This window comes from Balaenoptera musculus, chromosome 10, assembly GCF_009873245.2.
Source record: "Balaenoptera musculus isolate JJ_BM4_2016_0621 chromosome 10, mBalMus1.pri.v3, whole genome shotgun sequence".
NCBI lineage: Eukaryota > Metazoa > Chordata > Mammalia > Artiodactyla > Balaenopteridae > Balaenoptera > Balaenoptera musculus.
In genome coordinates, this window is record NC_045794.1 from 89,582,032 (window position 1) to 89,605,489 (window position 23,458).

A 23,458-nucleotide genomic window follows, 5' to 3' on the forward strand; every position below is an offset into this window, starting at 1 on the left:
CCCCATATGTAAAATGGGAGTAAGACCTCCCACACAGGGTTAAGAAGTAACCAAGGTAATATAAGGCACTTAAAACGCTATCAAGCACTTTGTGTTTGCTACTGCTACAACCACTACTGTATACTCAGTATATAAGTAACATCCAAGAACGTAATGAAACATAAAGGGCGGAAGTATCTCCTTGAAATGATAAATTCATTTCGGGGGAATTCCCTAGTGGTCCTATGGTTAGGACTCAGCGCTTTCACTGCCAGAGCGGGTTCGATCCTCGGTTGGGGAACTAAGATCCCGCAAACCGCGCGGCTCGGCCAGAAAAGAAAAAAAGATAAATTCATTTTGGAGAAAGCTTAAAAAATAAACCTAAAACCTCTACCATTTGTCAGCTTTTAGTCTATGGAGGCAAAATAAAGGTCGGTGGAAATTTGCCTCTGACCCCTACAGTTCCATTTTCACTTATTTAGTCATTGCTTCCACGAAGCCTGCAGACACCGTCACAGGTGTCCTGTAGAGTCCATTCACATCATCCCACACAGCACAGTCTAGCCCACGTGGATTCCTCGCCCAGCTGCTTCACCTTCCAACCCTTTCTCCACCCCTTTCCCGTTTAGGCGCCTTCGAATGACGTCAGAAGCGGGCGCCGACGCCACAGGAACCAGCGCCCCACGCCTGCGCTCTGCCGAGGCGCCTCCTGGAACCGGTCGGGGAGCGTGGGGACCGGAGCGCGGCGGGGCTTCGAGACCCGCTGGGGCCAAGTCTTTAGCTTGAGGCGTTGCTGCGCCGAGGACGATGAACCGCAGCCGCCAGGTGACGTGCGTGGCCTGGGTCCGCTGCGGCGTGGCCAAAGAGACGCCAGACAAGGTGAGGCCTGGTCGCTCCGAGGTAGGGGGAGCGGCCTCTTTGCAGCATCCTGAGTCAGCCCCACCTGGGGACCTGGACCCGGAACGCGCGGCCCTGGCGCGGCTGGTGGGACTGACGGGGTGAGGCCGGCTGTGGCCTGTTTGTCGTGACTACGGCCGCGGCTCCGAGGGTCTGGGACTCCTGGGCCTGGCATCGGGGGCCCCGCCTCCTCACGGTCCTTCCCCCAAGCCCAGCCCCACCCCCAATTCGCACACACGTGGACCTCACGGGCTGGAGGGGGGCGGGCTGTTGCTCGGAAGGGGGGCTCCCCCAGAGCCTTCCTGACGACACCACGTCGTCTCCCACCGCCCCAGTGCGTTTCCAGGCATAACGGGAAGAGGGGGCACATATGTGAAACTCCACTTTCCACTCCTCCGCTCGGCGTTTAGAGGAATAAACTGGATGAAAGCTGTGGTGTAGAAAAGCTGGTGTGGAGACTACGGTGTCGTGAGACTGGGAGTTGAATTAGGAATTTCTCGCAGTAGTCCAAGTGAGATGTTGATGTGGCAGTGGGGATGCGAGGTAAATGCGACACGTCATGAAAGGAAAGCCTACAGGAGTGAGAGACTGAGCCTGTAGTAGAGGAGAAGATTACTTAAGTTATTCAACGGATACTTACGAAGCGCTTTCTCTGTACTAGGCATTGTTCAGGGTCCTGGGATAGGCATGAACAAAACAGGAAAAGTCCCTGCCTTTATGGAGTTGATACGTGCATATATAATACTATGTCAGTGGGAATAAATGCTATGAAAGAAGCAGGGGCGGGGGAGCGTTTGTTTCAATGTTATTGAGCCAATTTCACCAGGGCACAGACTGTTTTATTCACCAGTTTCTCCAGTGTTTGGCTCACAGTAGGCATTCAGTGCAGCATATGTAGAATAGGAACAGGAAACCATCTCATATTAAAAATTATTGAAGGAGGTAAGAGTTGTTGTTTAAAAGGAACATACAGCCTTTCAAATACTTGAAGACTGTGATTTCCAAACGTGTCTACACATTGGAACCACTTGGGGAGCTTAAAAAAATACCATCTCCCAAGTGTTGTGATTTAATTAGCCTGGAGTAGAGCCTGAAATTGTTAAAAGATTCCCCCATGTGATTCTAATGTGCAGACAAATTTGGAACCATTGCTTGAAGAGTTTATAGGAAGAAGAGATTGAATTTATTCTACAAAGTCCCAGAAAGGAAAACTCAAATCAATAAGAGAAATTAGAAAAATAAGTATCTTTTGATTAAACTTAAGAACCTTTGGTTTCTGGAGCTAACAGTAGAATGTCATCACCCAAGAGGATTTCCATATTATTAAAGGCCTTTTAGTACGAACTGCGTGGTTGTTTGATTCATCATCTATCATCAGGTATCTCTACCATGGGCAGAACGCACAGTGACAAGGAGCTTACAGTTTAGCAGTGATAGGGGCGTTTTTAAAAGGTACTGAAGCATTGATTAGGTGAGGGAATGCCAGTTTTTAAGTAAAGAGAATGACTTCAGTTTTGAACAGTATGTCCAAGTGGAGAGTCTTATAGGCAATTGGAAAAATGGAACTACAGTATACAGGGCTAGAGAAGGGAAAGTTTGGAGTAATCTGTTCAGAGATGGTGGTTTTAGTCTTGAGAATGAATGAGATTTGCAAGGAAGTGACAGCGTAATGAGTGAATACTTGGCAGGGATACCAGGGGAAAGAGCAGAGGACCAAGGCAAGGGTGGTTTGTTTTTCCACAGGAAAAATGGGGAGAAGCGGCCAAGGAGTTCGGGTAATTGGAAATGAGATGGGGTTTCATAGAAGCCAGTTTATACAAGTCCGTCTTTTTTGAAAAAGACTGGAGAGGTAGACCGAACATGATTTTTTTAATAGTTTTAGGTGAGAAGGATCTTAATTTGTAAGGACCTGTGAAAACTCCATTTGACTTTTGATGTCTTTTGAAGCTATGTTTTATATTAGTTTGTAAACTTCTTTTTAATTCAAAGGCTTATAATGATTTCCTTAAATATATCATAATGAAATGTTTGGTCTTTTATAGGTAGAGCTTAGTAAAGAAGAAGTGAAACGTCTCATTGCTGAAGCAAAGGAAAAATTACAGTAAGTTTTGGGATGTTGACGCCTGTAGTAAAGTCCAGATGAAATGTAAATCTTAAACGATGGCGACAAGGTGGTCTTGTTATTGAACGGTGCCTTTTCGGTGATCTTTTTACTTTTTATTTTTTCATTGGCATAGAGAAGAAGGTGGCAGTGATGAAGAGGAGACAGGCGATCCTTCAGAAGATGGCATGCAGAGTGCCCGTACCCAGGCCCGACCTCGGGAGCCCCTGGAGGATGGCGACCCAGAGGATGACAGGACGCTGGATGATGATGAGCTGGCCGAGTACGCCTTAGATAAATATGATGAGGAAGGTGACCCAGGTTAGAATTCACCCGCTTCTACTGGTTTTTAATCACAAACTCAATGCGTTAGCTCATGCTTCTAGTGTTCCACCAAAGCTTTACTCTGAGAATCTGTTGTCCTTTATGTCAGTCAAATAATCGGGCTCAAGGAAGACAGCATGTTTCCTAAACTGATTTAAAAAATCAGTTCAACCCTCTAAGATCTAAAAAACAAAAAAAATGTTAGTATTGTATGTTTTATTGCAAGTAGTGGTTATGATAATCTGTAATTCATTTTTCTTTACCTGCAATGAGAGAGGAATGATTACCTCCATTTTACAGAAGAGAAAACAGGCTTACAGAGATGAAATAACTTTGCCAGTATCATGCAGCTGGTGATTAATGGAGCTGAGGTTTGAACATTCTCAGGCTCTAAAGCCTTCATGCTTTTCAGTGTACTTCACTAGATGCAGGGGATAGTTTTTTCCATTGGACTTGGTTGTGGGCCCCTCTGGGTTGGCTTCCATCCTACTAGGACAGAGTGCCATGGGAATACAGAGAAAGAAGAGCTAACCAGCCTGGAAAAAAGCCATTCAGACACTGCTCCCTAATACTCTCTATACCCTGCAGAGTATTGAGTCTGTCTTTCTCATCCAGTAGAAATTCCCATCTCTGTTGCCTGTCAGATGTTTAAGACGTATTAGCCCTGCCTCCTTAAAGTAGCTTCCCCTGAAAATTAAGAGTATCTTCCTTCTCCTGAGTTTTATGTTACTCGGGGTCTACTCTATGTCACCTTTGCGGACATGCCATAAAAGAATGCCATTTTGAGGTAAGTTTGGTGAAAAGGGCGTGTAGTATCCCCCCTTTCAGATTCATTAGGCAAGTTAGCATATCAGTGGTTATGAGACATCTTGCAATAAAGAAACCCATTTAACTTTATGAGACTCATCATTTTTCAATTTTATTTGACCAGGCAACCCTAATTTATTGTGTTGATACCAGTGTTTTAGGGACCTATTTATTTCCAGGTCTGTGAGGCCACCTCTCTGTAGCACTTTTGAATAATGATTACAAGGAGCAAACTAGAGGATCTGAGTAGAGTTCTAATATTTTCTAAAAGGGAGTTTCTTGGTTTGATTTGATTCTTTTAATGGAAGATTGTGTATTCCAAGACTATCAGATGTGCATTCCAGCGCCAAATATAAATGGCTTTTAAACTCCTATTTATTATCATCCACTATTTCCTTTCCCAATTGTGGATGATCCAGTGTTAGTTATGAAATAGATGGTTGGATCTAAGTCTAAAGATGGGGTGCCTTAGGAAAAATGCTTTTGTCCAAATGACTGTTTTATTCATTTTGTTTTATGAATTTTTACAGATACTGAAACTCTTGGTGAATCTCTTTTGGGTCTTACAGTCTATGGGAGTAATGATCAAGATCCTTATGTTACTCTGAAAGATACGGTAAATATCTATATGGCTTTTCTAACTATGCTCCTTAAGTGTTTGAAAAACCTTCCCAAATATGTGATTCTAGTCAATGACTTTTTCTCTCTCCACTTAGGAGCAGTACGAACGTGAAGATTTCTTGATTAAGCCCAATGACAATCTCATAGTTTGTGGCAGAGCTGAACAGGACCAGTGCAATTTAGAGGTACATGGTAAGTGGGATACATCCCTTACTAAAAAGTTTTCTACCTAAGTGATACTAAAATAACCATCATAGTAACTATTATGGATTTCTAAGCACCAGATCCTTCTGTATTTCATTTAAGTTGGTTACCTAGTTAAATCAGACTTCCTGGTTATTGTGCCTGGGCATGTGTAGTCCGATGTGTTAGTTTGGTACTTGACTTTACTTATGGAAATAGGTCACCTGGAAGGTTCTAACTGGGTTTTTTTAATCTTTTGTTAAAACATTTTTGCCAGTTTTTAACTTTTTCCCCTCAATGGAGAAAACCTGGAAGTAAAACTATTTTAAAATGCAAGAAAAAATAATAATCTCATTACCCTGAGGTAACTTTTTACCCTGGCTCTTTACTCCAGTTTGCTTTCTGGCTGCTTTTTCTTTATGTGGCAAAGGTTACTCAATATAATTTATCCTGCTTTTTTTCAGAGTCATTTCAAATAGATCCCCTTTTGCAAAACATTTTATTCTTTTCATAAAAATTCAGCGTAAAGGCCCACATTTTTCTTCAGAGACCAAAACATTTTGGTCACCTTTCTCAGTGCAGAGAATGTTTGCACTAAAGCCAGAGGTGAATACAGTTGAACCTTGAACAACACGGGGTTGAACTGCATAGATCCACTTATATGCAGACTTTTGTTAATAGTAAATACTACAGTACTACACGATGCGAGTTTGGTTGGGATACAGAGGGTGAACTGTAAGTTATACAGGGCTTTTCTACTGTGCAGAGGGTCAGCGTCCCTAACTTCTGCATTGTTCAAGGGTCAGCTGTACTTTGAATCGCAAGTAGGCAATGATTTGAGTTTTTCTTTTTTATTGGAATTCTTAAATCAGATATTTCTTAATGTTGATATTTATTAATTCAACAAACATTAATGACTATTTTCTTAAAATAGACCTTTAAGATGTCTGGAATATTCTGCCTCCATATTTTCCCTTTTTTTTGCCCCTTCCTCTGTGCACACGTCCTCGGACAGGTGCATTTGTGCCCAGATACTCTCCTTCCCCAACACTCTGCTATTCATCTGTCTTAAAATTTTGAAGCTTTAAAGAGATTAATAGGCTAATGCCTTTTCTTATAGGAAACACAGTTACACAGTTTGAAAATTAAAACCCTTGGGTTTAATGTTTTACTCTTACTCCATTTTTTAGCTTGGATTTCTTCACAGTCTTTAAGACTGCCTGCAGGAAGCCTGTCAGTCAGGCCATTTTTATTCCATGGCCCATTGTGATCTATTTATAAAGTCAAAAAAGCTTTAAATAGCAAATACGTCAATATGAAGTTATTCTCCTAATTATCTTTGAACTATTTACATATTTCAAATGTAAACCATGTTGATGGAATTTTTAAAAGACCAATTCTAATTTCAAAAAATTGCAACTATTACGGTTTGTCATCGTTGATTTTTATGCATTCTTATTTGAGAATTTACTGTAGTCATTCCTTTGAATCTCGTGAGCATTAGACAGGAGCTGAGAAGTTGAAGTAAAGCAGTTGTATTCCTGCGTTGTTCTAGGTTAGGTCATTAACGATATATTTTATTTGGATTTGGTGTGAATCTCCAGATTACCTAGTGTATCTCTGTTCAAGAATAATTTCAAAATTGCACTCTAAATCAAATCTGAATAATAATCTGACATGGTTAAAAGAAGATTATTTTAAGGCGTCATCATCATTTTTATTTAAAATGTAAGCTGAGTACATTGACCATAGTTGAGGTTCTTGCAGGGCCACAGCCTAATCATTTTGAACACATTCTTATCATAAAGTGATGTGATAGAGCATTACATGGAATCTGCTGATCCCAAGATCTGTCCCAGATGCAGTGGTCTGAAGAATTTTTTAAAAATCCTTAGCTTATCTTAACATTGCTTCTTTCTAGTAAAAAACATATTGGGGGAAATTTTTGACTACTTGGGTTCTATTTTTGTCAGTGTTTCATTATATAAGTTTTAAAAGACTTCTTATTGATTTTAACAATAAATATTAAAGAAGCAATTTTTGACAGGCATTTAGACTTCTAAATATGAGTTATTTCTCTCCAGTGCTGATTTGTTCTTCTTTACTTATGGCCAGATAGACCTTTAAAAGATAAAATAATAATGAAGTATTTCTTATGGAGACCTCGTTTGTTTTCTGTAATTGGTGAACCAGAAGGTAGGACCATTTTAGCTGGGGAACATGCAGATGGAGTATTCAGGCAGAATCAATTCTCTGTCAGTGTTCTTGCTCCCCTTTGGGGCACACCAGGTGCTGGGAATATATTAGACATGAAAAATTTTTGCCTAGCAGTAAATACTTTGGAATGTCTTTAATGTCATAAAATATGTCTCACTTTAAGCAGGTGTCTCCCATAGGTTTAAAAGGGAGAATCTTTTCTTTTGAGTGGGATATGATTTCTTATTCTGATGTAATAAAGTCTCTTTTCCCAATCTTCTCAGTTTATAATCAAGAAGAAGATTCTTTTTATGTCCACCATGATATCCTGTTGTCTGCATACCCTTTGAGTGTGGAATGGCTGAATTTTGATCCTAGCCCAGATGATTCAACTGGTAATTAGAAAACTTGAGATTGCTCAATGGTTCTACTCCTATGTGTTTTTCCTAGCCACATAAGTTATCTATTTTGTATGAATGTTTTCATAATTATTGATGTTTTATGAAGTTATATAGTTCTCCAAACACAATCACTTGATTGTTTTGGGTCTGTGTGTCTCCAGACTTTGGACAGGCTAAGGAGGTTGCTGCTCCACTGTAGGCAGAAGGACAGGGCCTGGAAGCTTTGGGTCTGCAGAACTGTGTGAAGGTCTCCTGCGAACCCAAACCTGTAAACTGGCACGGTGTGTCTGATGTTACCAGCTAGAGTTTAGTGCATGACCCTTTTCAGAAAACATCAAGGTAAACCAAAATGAAGAAAGAATTGGGCTCTCGTGTTAGTCCCTTTGGCCATAGCTGCACAGTACTAGTTGCCCCTGCATACTTCTTAACAAGGATAAAAACTGTTAATACTCATACCTTACATCTTGTTTGCAAAGCTTGTTCACATTCATGATCTAATCAAATCCTCATCGTCACAACAGTCTACAAAGGTAGGAAGGGTTTTCTCATTACATAAGTGAGGACCCTGGGACGGGGAGACTGAGCCCTTGTTACTCAAATTGTGGTCTGAGGACCGGCAGCACAGCATTGCCATCACCTGGGAGCCAGTTAGAAATGCAGTTGTGGGGCCCCACCCAAGACCTCCTGAAACTGAATCTGCATTTTAACAGCATTCAGGTGGTGTACACACATATGAAAGTTTGAGAGAAACTGCTCTAAGCCACAACTCAGTTAATCGGAAGTGTAATGTATTTCATTAGGAGTTGTATTTTAAATCATAAGTATATCGTTTCCTCCTGTAGGAAATTATATTGCTGTGGGAAACATGACCCCCGTTATTGAAGTGTGGGACCTTGATATAGTGGACTCTTTGGAGCCAGTCTTTACACTTGGAAGTAAGCTATCAAAAAAGAAGAAAAAGAAAGGAAAGAAGGTAAACAAGCTAATAGATATTTAAACTCTGATGGCAAACAGAGAGAGGTTTGTGGGGATGGGGGATGGGAACATGCACTTTTTCAATTAGACACTTTTGGTGAAATAGGACAGGTAATTATGAAGTTACTCTAGTTTCTAGTTTTGAAAAGCCCATCCAAAGAAAAATTGACTTCTGATTATATAAAACCTCCACTGGCACGTTATTCATCCTTACACAAAACAAATTACTCTTAAGGTTATGATCTTCCTTCCTATAGAGTAGCTCTTCACACTAATATGCTATTTTTGAACTTTTAAAATATTTATATTTAGCCTTGAGTTTGTTGAATTCTAAATATCCATGTATTAATTCCTGTAGCTTTTAAAACTGTCAGGTTTTTGGTGGGGGAGAGATGGGTGGGGTGGGGATTGATTTGTAGAATTATAGCACCTAGATTAAGAACTACTATAGTTTCTTCCCTGTAAAGAACATTTATCACGTCTCTCAAGTAAGAGGAGGAAAAGGTGTTTCTTTCCCTAGATATTTGGGCAAGTTTACTTAAAATAAGGTTTAAAGAATCTTTCAAATTAATATACCAATTTTATTTGGGGGTGTACTTTAATACCAAAAGTAATTAAACAATTATTACAGAATTCCTCAGCAGATGGGCATACCGATGCTGTCCTTGACCTTTCTTGGAATAAGCTGATCAGGTAAAAAGAAATACCATTTGCAGGATAGTTAAAGACGGTAACCCTCGTGATTTTACCTCTTGTCTACACTTATCTCTCTACATTGTGAGTTTTGCATCTTTGTGTCCATGTTTTATTTTCTTTTCCTGCAGTACAAGCTGCTGGAAGGCAGGAGCTCTGCTGTCTGTATCCTTGCTCCCCCCCAGCATCACCTGCCAGCTCTTCACTTAGTAGACGCTCATTACATATTTGGGGACCAAGTGCCCTCCTCTCCAACACCACTGGGAAAAAACAGTATGTACTGCAGTGCCAGTGGTGCAGTAGAATTGTTTCTTCCGGGAAGACGTTTTTCTCACTTCATTTAGTTTTCACAACATCTCATCCATGTGTTCTTTATATATATATTTTTTTTTAACTGTGGTAAAATATATGTAACATTACCATTTTAACCACGTTTAGGTGTACAGTTCATTGGACATTTTTGCACGTTGTTGTGCAAAACAGTTACCACCATTCAACTCCAGAACCTTTTCATCTTCCAGAACTGAAACTATATGCCCATTAAACAATAACTCCCCATTTCCTGCTCCCCCCAGGCCCTAGTAACTACCATTCTACTTTCTGTCTCTATGAGTTGACTCCTCCAGGTACCTCTTTTTTTTTTTTTTTAACATCTTTATTGGAGTATAATTGCTTTACAATGGTGTGTTAGTTTCTCTGTATAACAAAGTGAATCAGCTATACATATATCCCCGTATCTCCTCCCTCTTGCGTCTCCCTCTTATAAGTGGAATCATAACAGTATTTGTCCTCTTGTGACTGGCTTACTTCACTTAGCAAAAGTTGTAGTATGTGGCAGTATTTCCTTTCTTTTTAAGGCTGAATAATATTCCATTGTACATATGTGCCATATTTTGTTTATCCATCTGTTGATGGACACCTGGGTTGCTTCCACCTCTTGGCTGTTGTGAATAATGCTGCTGTTATTGACACATATAAATAACATGGGTTTACGTGTATCCGTTAGAGTCCCTGCTTTCAGTTCTTTTGAATATATAGCCAAAAGTGGAATTGCTGGATCTAATGGTAGTTCTATGTTTACCTTTTTGAGGAACCACCATACTGTTTTCTATAGCAATTGCACCATTTACCTCCCCTCCAGCAGTGCACAAGGGTTCCAGTTTTTCCACATCCTCTCCATCACTTGATACCTTCTGTTTTTGTTATTGTTGTTTTCATAATAGCCATCCAAACAGGTGTGATGCGGTATCTCATTGCAGTTTTGATTTGCATTTCCCTAATGATTAGTGCTGTTGATCATCTTTTCCAATATTTATTGGCCATTTTTATATATTCTTTGGAGAAATGTCTATCCAAGTCTTTTTGTCCATTTTTTAATTGGGTTGTTTGGTTTTTTGTTGTTGTGTGAGTTCTTTATATATTCTGAATGTTAATCTCTTATGAGATTTATGATTTGCCAATATTTTCCCATCATTTGATTGGTTGCCTTTAACTCTATTGAAGTGTCCTTTGATGCACAGAAGTTTTTCATTTTGATGTAGTACAGTTCATTTTTACTTTAGTTGCCTGTGCTTTTAGTATTATAGCCAAGAAATCATTGCCAAATCCATTGTCATGAAGATTTTCCCCTAAAAGTTTTATAGTTTTAGCTCTTAAGTTTAACTCTTTGATCCATTTTGAGTTAATTTTTCTATACTGTGTAAGGTAAGGGTTCACCTTAATTCTTTTGCATGTCATCCACATATTTTTCATACTTATCCTTAAACAACAATTACTGCAAAGGGGCCATTTTCCTAATAGTGTAGTTGGTTTGAGGGGCTGCTAAGGCAAGGGAGGTAAGCATTAGGTTGGGTACAGCTTACTTAAGGGGGGTAAGAACAAACTGGATTACCCAGGGCACTTTTTTTTAAAGCATTTCTATTACACTGGACACTTTATAATTGTGAGCATTCTAAGGAAGATCCCAGAGTGCTGGCTTACTGAAGGATATCCTATCTTCTTGTTTGTGTTCAGACCTCTTCAGAGTTACAACTATTTGGGGAAATGGACCTGAGAAAGTTGTTTAGGTTAGTATTTCCCAAACATAGCTGCAAATCAGAAACTTCTGGGTAGCCCTTTAAAGTACAAGTTCCTAGTCTCTAATCCCCCAAGATTGAGTCAGTCGTTCTGGAGCAGGCGCCCAAGAATCTGTTGGTGTTTTTGTTTTTATTTTCAAAGCTTCCCCAGATGAATCTCTTGCTGCCGGGCTACAGGCAGTTGTTCGGGTTTTGCTTGAATTGGCCCTGATCCTGACGAATGGGCAGATAAATAAGAGATCTAATCATGAGTGTACCATGCTTTTAGAAACCCAATTTTATTTATAAATTCTTATATAGCAACTGTTACTTTGAGCAACTGAAAGTTCTTTCTAATGGAACAACCTCTCATCAGTATTCCAACTGACTCATCAATTCCTTTCCCCAGCCACAATTCCCTAGTTCCATTTAGATCCTTATCAGCACCTGTACTCCCCTCCTTCCCCATCTGCACTCACATCTCTTTGACTTCAGTGCCACACGTTTCTTTGCTCCTTCGCTCTCCTTTCTCAATCTTATTTTAGATCTTGGTTCTCCTTTCCCCTTTCTTTACTGAAAAGATACAGCACGCTTTAAAATATGTCCCATACTCTGGTGCACAGAGTTTAGGATTATGGTGAGGAATAACATGTTGACCTTGTTACTGGTGGGGCCCTTGATTTCCAGTAAAATCCTCCCAGGAAAAAAAATGCATGTTCTCTGGTAATTCATACTCTTGTTGGAGTGCTCTTCTTGCGGTTGTAGTGTTCAGAAGTTTTGTTTTTGTTTTTTTAGCCTCATACAATAAGAACTTTAATGAGGGAGGAATCTCAGATATTTTTGGAATGACTGGGATGAAAAATGTACTGTGGAATTTTAACTTTTTGCTATTGGGAGACATAGTATATAAATAAACTAGTTACTGGGAATTTAATATTTAATTTATAAAATGCTAAGGACTTAAAACATTGTGACCTGTATGTGGGACTTAATGGTAGAAAAAAGCTAGCATGACCTGAATATACATGATCCTCCTAAGAGACCTTGCATATATCACTGAAATGTGAGTTACAAAACTGAAAGTAGTTTGTATAATGGAAGTAATTTCCTGAGGAAATAATACCTGAAAACGAGTCCATCAGCATTTTATTTCAACAGTATATTGGTTTTCTGAACAAAAACATTACTATCACTAATGGCCTAATTTTGTGTTGAGCCATGTTAAAGCTGAAACTAAAGTTGAAGAATGAGCTTTCAATTTCAGGAGTATCTGTATTTTTAGGAGGCAGCTAACATTTATCAAGGCCCTGCTATGTCCCAGTTACTCAGCCAGGTTCTTGCATAGCAGCTCTTTGAGGCTGGTTGTTTCATTCTCACTGGCAGGCAAATGGCAGCACCAAGACTCCATTTCAGGTTTTCTGGGCCCTAAAGCCTGTGTTCCGCTGTAGAACTACATTATTAGCGCTTGATCCCTAAGAGGTAGACATATTGGGTTTTTTCTGTTAATAGCATTTAATGCTGTTTTTTAAGGAAGAAAAAAAAAACAGTTGAGATGTAATTCATACTATATGACCTAGCAAGTACACATGTCATAAAATCCACTCTTTTAAAGTATATAATTCAGTAGTTTTCAGTATGTTCACAAAGTTATGCCGCCACTGCCACTGTCTAATTCCATAACATTTTCATCAATCCAAAAACCATGCCATTAGCAGTCACTCCTCGTTCTCCTGTGCCTCCAGCCCCTGGTAGCTACTCATATGCTTTCTGTCTCTGTGGATTTGCCTTTTCTGGACATTTCCTAGAAATGGAATCATATAATACGTGGCCATATGTATCTGGCTTCTGTCACTTAGCATAATGTTTTCAAGGTCCATCCATGTTGCAGCATATATCAGTACATCATTTTCTATTGCTGAATAATATTCTCTTGTATGGATATACCACATTTTGCGTATCCATTCACCAGTTAATGGACATTTAGTTTGTTTTTGCCTATTATGAATAATGCTGCTGTGAACATTCATGAACAAGTTTTTGCATGGACATATGTTTTCATTTTCTTGGATACATACCTAAGAGTTTAATTGCTAGGTCATATGGTAGTGTCTCTACCATTTACATTCCCACCAGCAATGTAGGGGGGTTCCAGTTTCTCTACATCTTGCTAGCCCTTGTCTATCTTTGTCATTATAGCCATCCTGTGAGTATGAGGTGGTATCCCATTTTTTTGATTTTCACTTCCCTAATGACTAATGGTGTTGAGCATCTTTTCAGTGCTCATTGGCCATTTGTATATCTTCTTTGGAGAAATGTCTGTTCAGATCCTTTGCCCATCTTCTGATTGGGTTTGTCTTTTTATTATTTGGTTGAGAGTTTTTTATGTATTCCAGATACAAGCCCTTTATCACATATATGATTTACAAATATTTTCTCCTGTTCTGTGGGTTGTTTTTTCACTTTCTTGGTAGTCTTATTTGCAACACAAAAGTTTTTCATGCTGATGATATCCAGTTTATTTCTTTTGTTGTTTTTGCCTTTGGTGTCATATCTAAGAAACCATTGCCTAACCCATTGTCATGAAGATTTATACCTGGGGTTTTTTGTTGGTTTTTTTTTTGAGCACTTTATAGTTTTAGCTGTTATGTTTAGTAGACCTGTGATCTATTTTGAATCACTTTTTGTGTATAGTGTGAGGTAGGGCTCTATCTTCATTTTTTTGCTGTAGAATATCCGGTTGACCCTGAGTCATTTGTTGAAGATACTGGTTTTTTCCCCATTGAACAAAGAATGAATACTCTTGGCACCCTTGTCAAAAACCAGTGAACATAAGAACATAAATTTGAGGGTTTAATTCTGGACTCTTCTATTCTGTATGTCTGTCCTATGCCAGTACCACATTGTTACGATTACTGTTGTTTTTCAGTCAGTATTGAAATCAGGAACTGTGAACTTTTCAACTTGCTCTCCTTTTTTCAAGATTATTTTGACTAGTCTGGGTCCCTTGCATTTCCATATCAATTTTAAAACCAGCTTTCAGTTTTCTGCAAAAGGGTCAGCTGGGATTGTGGTTGAATCTATAAATCAATCTGTAGTTGGCAATATTTCTTTTTTTTTTTTTTTTTTAAAGGAGTTCCTTTTATTTATTTTTATTTATTTATTTATTTATTTTTGGCTGTGTTGGGTCTTCATTTCTGTGCAAGGGCTTTCTCTAGTTGCGGCAAGCGGGGGCCACTCTTCATCGCGGTGCGTGGGCCTCTCACTGTCGCGGCCTCTCTTGTGGAGCACAAGCTCCAGACGCGCAGGCTCAGTAGTTGTGGCTCACAGGCCCAGTTGCTGTGCAGCATGTGGGATCTTCCCAGACCAGGGCTCGAACCCGTGTCCCCTGCATCGGCAGGCAGATTCTCAACCACTGCGCCACCAGGGAAGCCCAGTATTTCTGTCTTAATGTTAAGCCTTCCAGTCCGTGAACATGAGATGACTTTCCATTAATTTAGATACTCTTTAATTTCTTTCAACAATCTTTTATTGTTTTCAGTATATTAAAAATCTTGCTTTTCTTTTGTTAAATTTATTCCTAAGTATTCTTTTTGATGGTATTGTAAATGGAATTCTTACATGTAATCCTCTTGATTTTTAAAAGATTACCCGATTTGTTTCCTCCCTTTCTCAGAAATGTGCTGGCCAGTGCATCAGCTGATAACACTGTTATTCTGTGGGATATGTCTTTGGGGAAACCAGCAGCCAGCCTTGCCGTACATACAGACAAGGTATGGTGATTTAAGGATAAAAGGGATTCTAAAAAATCTGAGACATATATTGACTACAAATAATCCCAAACATTTATATATGGTTTTTTGTGAATTACAAAGTGCTTAGACATGCTATCTCACTGGCTCCTCACAGAGCCCTTTGTGATAGTTATAATTACCCACCTGAGAGATGCAAAAATGGGTGCAGAAAGGTGAAGTGACTAGGAACATTAGTGCTTTGCAGCATTTTTACAGAGGCTCCTAAAAAGGGATGAAGGGGTATCAGTCACCAAATGGGGTTAAAGAATTTAACAGATGTTACTACAGAACCCAGGGATCTAATGTGCTAATGTACATTGTGAAACTTCCGGAACGTGTGGAGTTGCCCAGTAAGTTTGACAGCTCCCCTTTTTTCTTCTGATTATACTTTAGCATTTGAGGGACATATGTATACTGCCAAGCACAATTTGGGAAATGCTGCATTGTGTCTTTTAAGTGTTAGCCTTTATTCGGAAGTACGTTTTGTCCTTTTGATTATGCAGTACATTTACATTTCTTTAAATAGTACTACATTTCAAAGGGAAAAATCTGTAGAAACTGCCAAATTGAGTCTCACCAAGTATAAGACAGTTTTACCAAAGCAAAACAAACATTGATCTATTCATTTATGTTTCTTCCTTTTAGGTCCAGACTCTCCAGTTTCATCCATTTGAAGCACAGACTCTGATTTCTGGATCATATGATAAGTAAGAAAGCATTTCAGGAATTATTGCTGTCGTTTTTATCCTCTTGAACTAATTCAGAAAGTGTCACTTGATGCTCAGGTAGAATTTATCACTGAGGCTTCTATGTGTTTAAATTTGTAGGAGTACTTATGTCCTTTCAATTTGATCCTTTCAATCTGCAAGGGAATATGGTTCTGTTATAATGTAGTTGCTAACTAGCAACTACTTTGATTTTCTTAGAGGGTGTATGAGTTAGACATTGCTGTGAAATAAGCCATCCCAAAATTCAGTGACTTAAAGCAGTGAACATTTATTTCTTACCCCCTGCAGGGTTGAGCTAATCAAGGCTAGATTCAACTGGTAGCTCTGCTAATCTTGGCTTGTTTAGGCTGGGCCCAGAGACCTGGCTCTCCTCCTCGTGTTTCACATCTTCCTGGGACCAGCGGGCTGGCCCACACGTGTTGCCATAGCAAGGTCAGGAGTACAAGCAGAGACACCAAGGCCTCTTAAGACCTGGGCTCAGACCTAATACATGTCTGTCTTACTCTTGGCCAAAATAGACATCACATGGAGTGGGAAATGAACTCTGCCTTTAGGGGAGGAACTGTCAGATCACTGACAGAGGGCATGGATGTAGGGAGAGGTGAAGAATTGGGACCACTATGGTCAACCACAGGGGGGTTTCCAGTCATGTGTGCTTTTTACAGATTGGGTCTGAAGGTAGGAGAGGTAGCTAGTAGAAACAGAAACCAACTTGCAGTCTTTATTTTGATTCCTTACCCTTTTGAAGAGTCCTATATTTACATTTTTTAGTTGGGATTCATGCAAAAATTACAAAAGTCTATCAGTTCCCCCAACACAGTAGCCTGCTTGTAAAGAGTAAATGTGGCTGAGATGTGAGTTATCTGGCTCTGAGCACTACTGGGGAAGGGGAAATTGTCCCGTTCTTTTGGAAATAGGATTCATCTTGGAAGTAGAGGATTCAGTCTGGGGGAGGTCAAGGCCACTGTGACATCCAGAGCTACCAGTGTCTTCAAGTGACAGGACCAGAGTCCACCAATTAGTAAAAATCAACTCTTCTACTTTTAGATGAGTTGATTTTTCTACTTAAAATAGGCTTTAAATAATTGGATCTTGATTTCATGGTGTTGTTTTATTACCATTTCGTTAAAAATAAACTAAAACACGTAGGAAAATTGAACTCTTAAAACCCTAACTTTGCCTGAACACGTCCAGGTCGGTGGCTTTGTATGACTGCCGAAGTCCAGAGGCAAGCCATCGAATGTGGCGATTCAGTGGGCAGATCGAGGGAGTGACTTGGGATCACTTTTCACCTTGTCATTTTTTGGTAAGAGTGTGCATATTACTGTTCGTTTATCAGGTTATTAATGACTTCTTTTCTTCCATTGTAGAGAGAATCTCTGAAAAGCTTTTTCTGTATTAACAGCGTGAAGTATTTGGGTTTGGGTTTTCTTTAAAAAAAAAAAAAGATATTTTTAATAAGAGAACAATGGATTTGCCACAAAAAAACAGTAAACATGTAAATGATTTTGCTAATTTCCAGTCATTCCAAAGTGTGTCACATTTTATTAGTTGTAATTAGTTGATCATTTTAAAATTACTTTGAAATACTAAGCATGACTAATATTCTTTTTATGTTTTTTAATGGTTAAAGCAGTCCAAAAAAATATTCCTTTATTTATATATTAGTACTTAAATGGAGCTCCAGTGATGCAAATGCTACCCTATTTAATTAATATAGCACTTAATATACCACCATCTCCCAGATAGAAAGTTTTACGATCATTTTGTAAATACCCTTAATATCTGTAGGATAACAGTTTTCCATGTAGGATCCAAAGATGCCACTGACATTTCAATCCATGGAAAAATAAAATCCCAGCTTTTATCCAGAAGGGAAGATTAATTAGAGAAATTGTGATACGTCCATATATTGCCTAATTTTCCTAAAGCAAATATGTAGTGCTTTGTAAAGGAGGAAAAGAATTCTTTAAAAAACAGCTTTCTTAAAATATGTGAACGATTTTAATAAGTTTCCTGCACTTGTGGGAACATTTAATCTCCTCTGCGCGGAGTTGCATGCAGTTCCCAGCTGAGCTCCCTTAAGCCAGATTTCATCTTACAGTTACCAGGAGTGAAGTCCCAGTTATATTTGAATGTTGTACTGTACTTTGGATCTCGGCAGGCAGGCACACATATTTCCTGAGGTTATTTGCTTACAAATGGTTATCAGTACTAAAATCACAAATATTTAGGAAAATGGAAAGTAATCAAAATAAAATGGTTTACCTCTTTCCCTCCAGTCTCAAAGGGATGGGCTCTCCCTCTTCTTCTGTTTTTATGCCCATCCGCAGCTCCACCTTCAAGACTGCATCAGTTGTCCTTTTTTCCCCTCCCTTTTTCCTGTCCTGGCTGTTGCCTTTGGCCTGTATATAGGCTCAAGTTTCTGTCTCCCGTCCTTGACTAGGTCTCTTAATTCCTTCAAAATTTTTTCTTCCTTTCTTGAAAGTGGAACTGTAATCTGCCTTTCAGTCCTTATCTGATTAAATCTCTTTGCCAAAATATTGACAGCATTGTCACTCCTTTCTTTAGAACCCCTCTTTCCTTGGCTTCTTTAACATTCTTTGTTACTCCCTCCTCCCTCTTTGATTCTTAACTTGAGTGAGCTCCTCGACAGCCTCTACCTTAAGTGGCTGTGCTCTCCAGGTCTCTGTCCTCAACACAGTGCTCTTAATTATACACTCCTGGGGTGTATCCCCTCTCTTCTCAACGGATGTAACTTCTACCTCTGTGCTTCCATATCTCTGCAGCCTGTATCACTATCACAGCTTCACACTCATATCCAGCTGCCTAATAGACGTGTCAGCTAAACTAGCCCTTGTAAGAACCAACTCGACTTACCCACAAGTAAATTCTTTATGTCCATGTTAATTTGTAATAAGCTCTTCAGGTAAGTCAGGTAGGTACATAGCTGATTTTCACAATGATATATACGATTTACCCATTGCTAAATTTTATTGTCATGTAACATTACCTTGCCCATCTTTTACTCTTTCCAGGCCAGTACAGATGACGGCTTCGTATATAATTTGGATGCACGTTCAGATAAGCCAATTTTTACACTTAATGCACACAATGATGAAATTTCTGGTGAGCAAGAATACTGTTTCTTTCATCTCTATTAACCTATGATGAAGTAAATTTATTTCAAAGTGAGAGTCTCTGAACTAATCTTCCTCTAGGTCTTGATCTAAGCAGTCAAATCAAGGGCTGTCTTGTGACTGCATCAGCGGACAAGTATGTGAAGATCTGGGACATATTAGGAGATAGGCCAAGCCTAGTTCACTCTAGGGACATGAAAATGGTAAGAATATCCCTGAGCATCTTGGTTTTTTTCTGTTTCTGATCTGTTGTTTGTCTTTCTCTAGGAATCATTGCACTAAAGAATATGGATTTGTTGGGAGGTTAATTTGGGGCTTAGTCAAATTTGTGGAAGTTTTATAACTTAGGACAGTTTGGGGAGAAATCAATGACTAGCTGGTTCCTTTTCCAGCTCACGTGATTAACAGTTGCTGGGGAAGACAAGGATGATGAGGGGGTGGTGTTCAAGGACACAAGTGGAATGGCCACATTTTTTTTTTTAACTTTTTATTTTATATTGGAGTACATTTGAGTAACTGTTAGTTTGAGGTATACAGTAAAGTGATTCAGTTATACATACACATGTATCTGTTCTTTTTCAAATTCTTTTCCCATTTAGGTTGTTACATAATACTGAGCAGAGTTCCCTGTGCTATACAGTAGGTTCTTGTTGGTTATCCATATTAAATATTAGCACTGTGTACATGTCAACCCAAATTCCCTAACTATCCCTCCCCTACCTTCCCCCCAGGTAACCATAAGTTCCACAATTTTTTAACCTTAAAATCAGGACCATCCCAGGAAATCTTGAACCTTTATAGGGCACCATAGTTGTTGAGGTCAGTTTATCACCTACTTCTTTGTATAACTAGTTCTTACTACACTGAAATTGATTACTACATAGTAGCAAGAGTTTTAGAAATAACTGGAATTCAATAATTCATTCATCAAATATTTATTGAGCATATACTGTATGCTAGGCACTAAATTATAAAAATTAAATTGCAGACATAGAACACTGCACACAGCTGTTTAAAATTGTATATATGTATGTATGTATATAAATATTTGTGGAAAGGCAGGTTACAGAGCAGTTTTTATAGCATCATTCCATGCATATATTTAAATACTTAAGTCTTTGAATGCTTATATTTAAATCTAGAAGACCCTGTCCCAAAACATGAACAGCTGGTTATCTCAGAGTGATTTTTATACTTTTTTACATTTTCTATGATGTATGTGTGTTATCTAGTAATAAAGTAAAAAACAAAAAACACAAAAAATTTTAAATGATTGAATAATGACATCTGGTATCAGCATCATTACTTAAAAAGGAGAATTAAAGTTTCTGGGAATATTTAGCAGATTAGCTTAATTAGGAAATCCCTATTAGAATGATAATGGGGATGAGAGACCTGAGTGGTCAGAGCATACACCTGTCCTCACAGAATGTCCATCGTGCTGAATTTGTCCAGCTTTGTATTGTAGAGATAGTCCTTCCAACTTGACTGTGAACTATCTTTGCAAGCACCTTGAAAGAGATTCTGGTGAGTTGGTTTTGAGTAACCATTCCAATCAATCATAGGTTCTTGTAGACAGGAGTAGGGATCGAGATTAGAGCTTTCTGGAAAGACTGAAATCACTGACTGACTTTGTATTCTCTTCTCAGGGAGTTCTCTTCTGTTCTTCCTGTTGCCCTGATTTGCCATTTATTTATGCTTTTGGAGGTCAGAAAGAAGGGCTTCGGGTCTGGGATATAAGCACAATCTCTTCAGGTAAGAATCTTAATTTCCTGCTTTTTCTGGATGAGTTCTCTAAGAGCTAAAGTAGAATGTGTGGCTTGAATACATTAAGGAGATAACGAAGGTGGATCCAGTGTTCATCCTCTAGTACAATCTGCTTAGGAAACAGACAAGATCAAATTGTAATTTGGAAATGTTCATGTTTGCAAATAAGTTTGTCTTCACACTTTAAATGTGGATCATTTTTAAATATCTTTATGACAAAATTTGAATTTTAAAAACGAAAGATTTTATTGGGAAACTGGAAGGATATATAGTGTGGTCTCAAAGAATGGCCCTCGTCTTCCCACTGTGAATAAATTTGCCTTTTTTCAACTACTTCCTAGAAAATCCAGCTTTCCTGAAGGGGCCACTCTGTTCCCTTCTATTAGTTCCTGAATCTTCCCTCCACTGGGGTCCTAAATCCAAAAAAGTTCTATTCTGATCATGATACAGAGAAAGATGAAGGTAGGAAACAATCAGAAGTACAATAAGGGAAGGATAGAGTCACTGTTATGAGGGCTTGGACATTTGTTATCAAGGTGGATTTGATAAATCCAGGACAAGGCAAAGAAAGTAAAGTATTAAAAAAAGGAGGACCAATTTAAAACATAGTTAAAACCTCATTCAGAACATTATCTTGGACTTTTGAGTTGGTTACTTTCCCATTTATAAAGTGCTAAATACATATTTTTCAAAACAAAATCTCCACCACAGGGTAGAGAACCTCATTGCTCATGTCTACATTTTAGTCTCTTTTTATATTATAGGTTCTTAGTTTTCTGATCTGGTAGCTTCTTAACAACCATTTATTTATGTTTTAGTAAATGAAGCATTTGGAAGACGAGAGAGGCTTGTTCTCGGCAATACAAGAAATTCATCTATTAGTGGCCCTTTTGGGAGCAGGAGCTCAGAAACACCAATGGAGTCTTAATGAAGATCATACAATTTCCTGTTTTATTTACCCTAACTCAGTTTTTAAAAGCTGGCCTAAAGATGTTCCCTGCTGCAGCCATCAAAATGACGGAAACAAAATTGCCTGACAGACATTCCTCTCTGCAGCTATGGTGGCAACACAAACAGGGCGGGTCTTTGTGCTAACCTTTCAAGCATGCAGTATATAGGGCTCCACCTGCATTTCTTGAAAGGGATAATAAAAAAGGTTTTTTAAAAATAATTCCTTAAGTATGCCATCTGTCACAGGTAGTCTAGGTTTATAAAATAAGTAGTACTTACCTCATAGAATTTTAAAAGAGGAAAATCCTCTAATCTTAAAAGATGGGTAAACCCAGGCCTGGAAAAGTGGTAATTAGGCCAAGATTGGACAGTAGACCATGAGCAGAGGCAGGTCCCTCTGGGACTACACTTTCCTGACCAGCTGTTCTCCAATTAATGCTCATGACTTAGAAGTGTTCTTAGTGCTACTCTTTCAAAAGTGGCATGCCTTTTTTGTCCATAGCATAGTATTCAGTGTTACCAAACAAAAGAGGCATTACATAATGATAGTCCAACAAGAGGATATAACATTTGTAAATAAATATTTAGGTAACCTTATGTTGCGTGAATAAATAAAGCAAATGGTAAAAGAGCTAAAAGGAGAAGTAGTAATACAATTACTAGTAGGAGACTTTAGTACCCTACTTTCACCAATGGGTAGCTCATTCAGACAGAAAATAAGGAAACATCGGCCTTAAATGACACATTAGACCAGATGGACTCAGCAGACAACATATATAGACTGTTCCACCCAAAGCAAGAGAATGAATACACATTCTTCTCAAGCACACATGGAATATTCTCCAGGATAGATCATACGTTACACCACAAATATGAGTCTGAATAAATTTAAGAAGACTAAAATCATATAAAGCATCTTTCCTGACTACAATGTTATGAAACTAGACATGTTACAAGAAGAAAATTGGAAAATTTCACAAATATGTGAAGATTAAACAACATGCTATTGAACAACTAATGTGTCAAAGAAGAAATCAAAAGAACAATGAAAATGGAAATACAACATACCATAATTTATGGGATGCAGCAAGGGTAGTTCTAAGAGGAAAGTCCTTAGCAATAAATGCCTACCATCAAGAAACAAAGGTTTCAAACAAGCGACCTCACTTTACACCTCAAGGAACTAGAAAAAGAACAAAGCCCAAAATTAGTAGACAAGGAAAAAGATCAGCGTGGAAATAAATGGAATAGAGGCTAAAAAGACAATAGAAAAGATCAATGAAACCAAGAGCTACTTTTTGAAAAGATAAAACTGACAAACCTTTTGCTTGACTCAGTAAGGGAAAAAAGAGAGATGAGGACTTAAAATCAGAACTGAAAGGTGAAATGTTATAATACCTCAATACCCCAAAAATACAAAGGATCATAAGAGACTACTATGAGCACTGTACATCAACAAATTGGACAACTACCAAGACTGAATCATGAAGAAACAGAAAATCTGAACACACTGATTACTAGTTAGAATGTTGAGTCAGTAATCAAAAACCTCCCACTAAAGTCCAGGACCAGATGGCTTCACTGGTGAATTATACCAAAATTAATACCAATCCTCAAACTCTTACAAAAAATATAAGTGGAGGGAATACTTCCAAACTCGTTTTAAAAGGCCAGCATTACCCTGACACCAAAACCAGATAAGGATGCCACAAGAAAATTAAAGGCCAATATCCCTGATTAATATAGATGTGAAAATCCACAAAATATCAATATTAGCAAACTGGATTCAACAGTACCTTAAAAGGATCATACACCATGATCGAGTCAGATTTACCCCAAGGATGCAAGAA

At 38.6% G+C, this 23,458-nt stretch overlaps 1 protein-coding gene across 1 annotated transcript; it reads left to right on the forward strand.

Annotated features, from left to right (window-relative positions):
• The first annotated feature begins 642 nt into the window (after positions 1–642).
• On the forward strand, positions 643–21,828 carry PWP1 (PWP1 homolog, endonuclein). Its single transcript, XM_036865464.1, has 15 exons — positions 643–858; positions 2,919–2,977; positions 3,114–3,298; positions 4,639–4,724; positions 4,825–4,921; positions 7,393–7,503; positions 8,352–8,482; positions 9,116–9,177; positions 14,905–15,001; positions 15,668–15,729; positions 16,945–17,056; positions 18,789–18,879; positions 18,972–19,093; positions 20,540–20,645; positions 21,476–21,828. Exons 1-15 carry the CDS (start codon positions 787–789, stop codon positions 21,583–21,585), a joined length of 1,503 nt encoding a protein of 500 aa, XP_036721359.1. The 5' UTR covers positions 643–786; the 3' UTR covers positions 21,586–21,828.
• The last annotated feature ends 1,630 nt before the right edge of the window (positions 21,829–23,458 follow it).

Coding starts and splice junctions, on each gene's coding strand:
- PWP1 (XM_036865464.1), top strand. CDS start 787: ATGAACCGCAGCCGCCAGGTGACGTGCGTGGCCTGGGTCCGCTGCGGC. Junction 859..2,918: donor CCAAAGAGACGCCAGACAAG/GTGAGGCCTGGT, acceptor GGTCTTTTATAG/GTAGAGCTTAGTAAAGAAGA. Junction 17,057..18,788: donor TTTCACCTTGTCATTTTTTG/GTAAGAGTGTGC, acceptor TACTCTTTCCAG/GCCAGTACAGATGACGGCTT.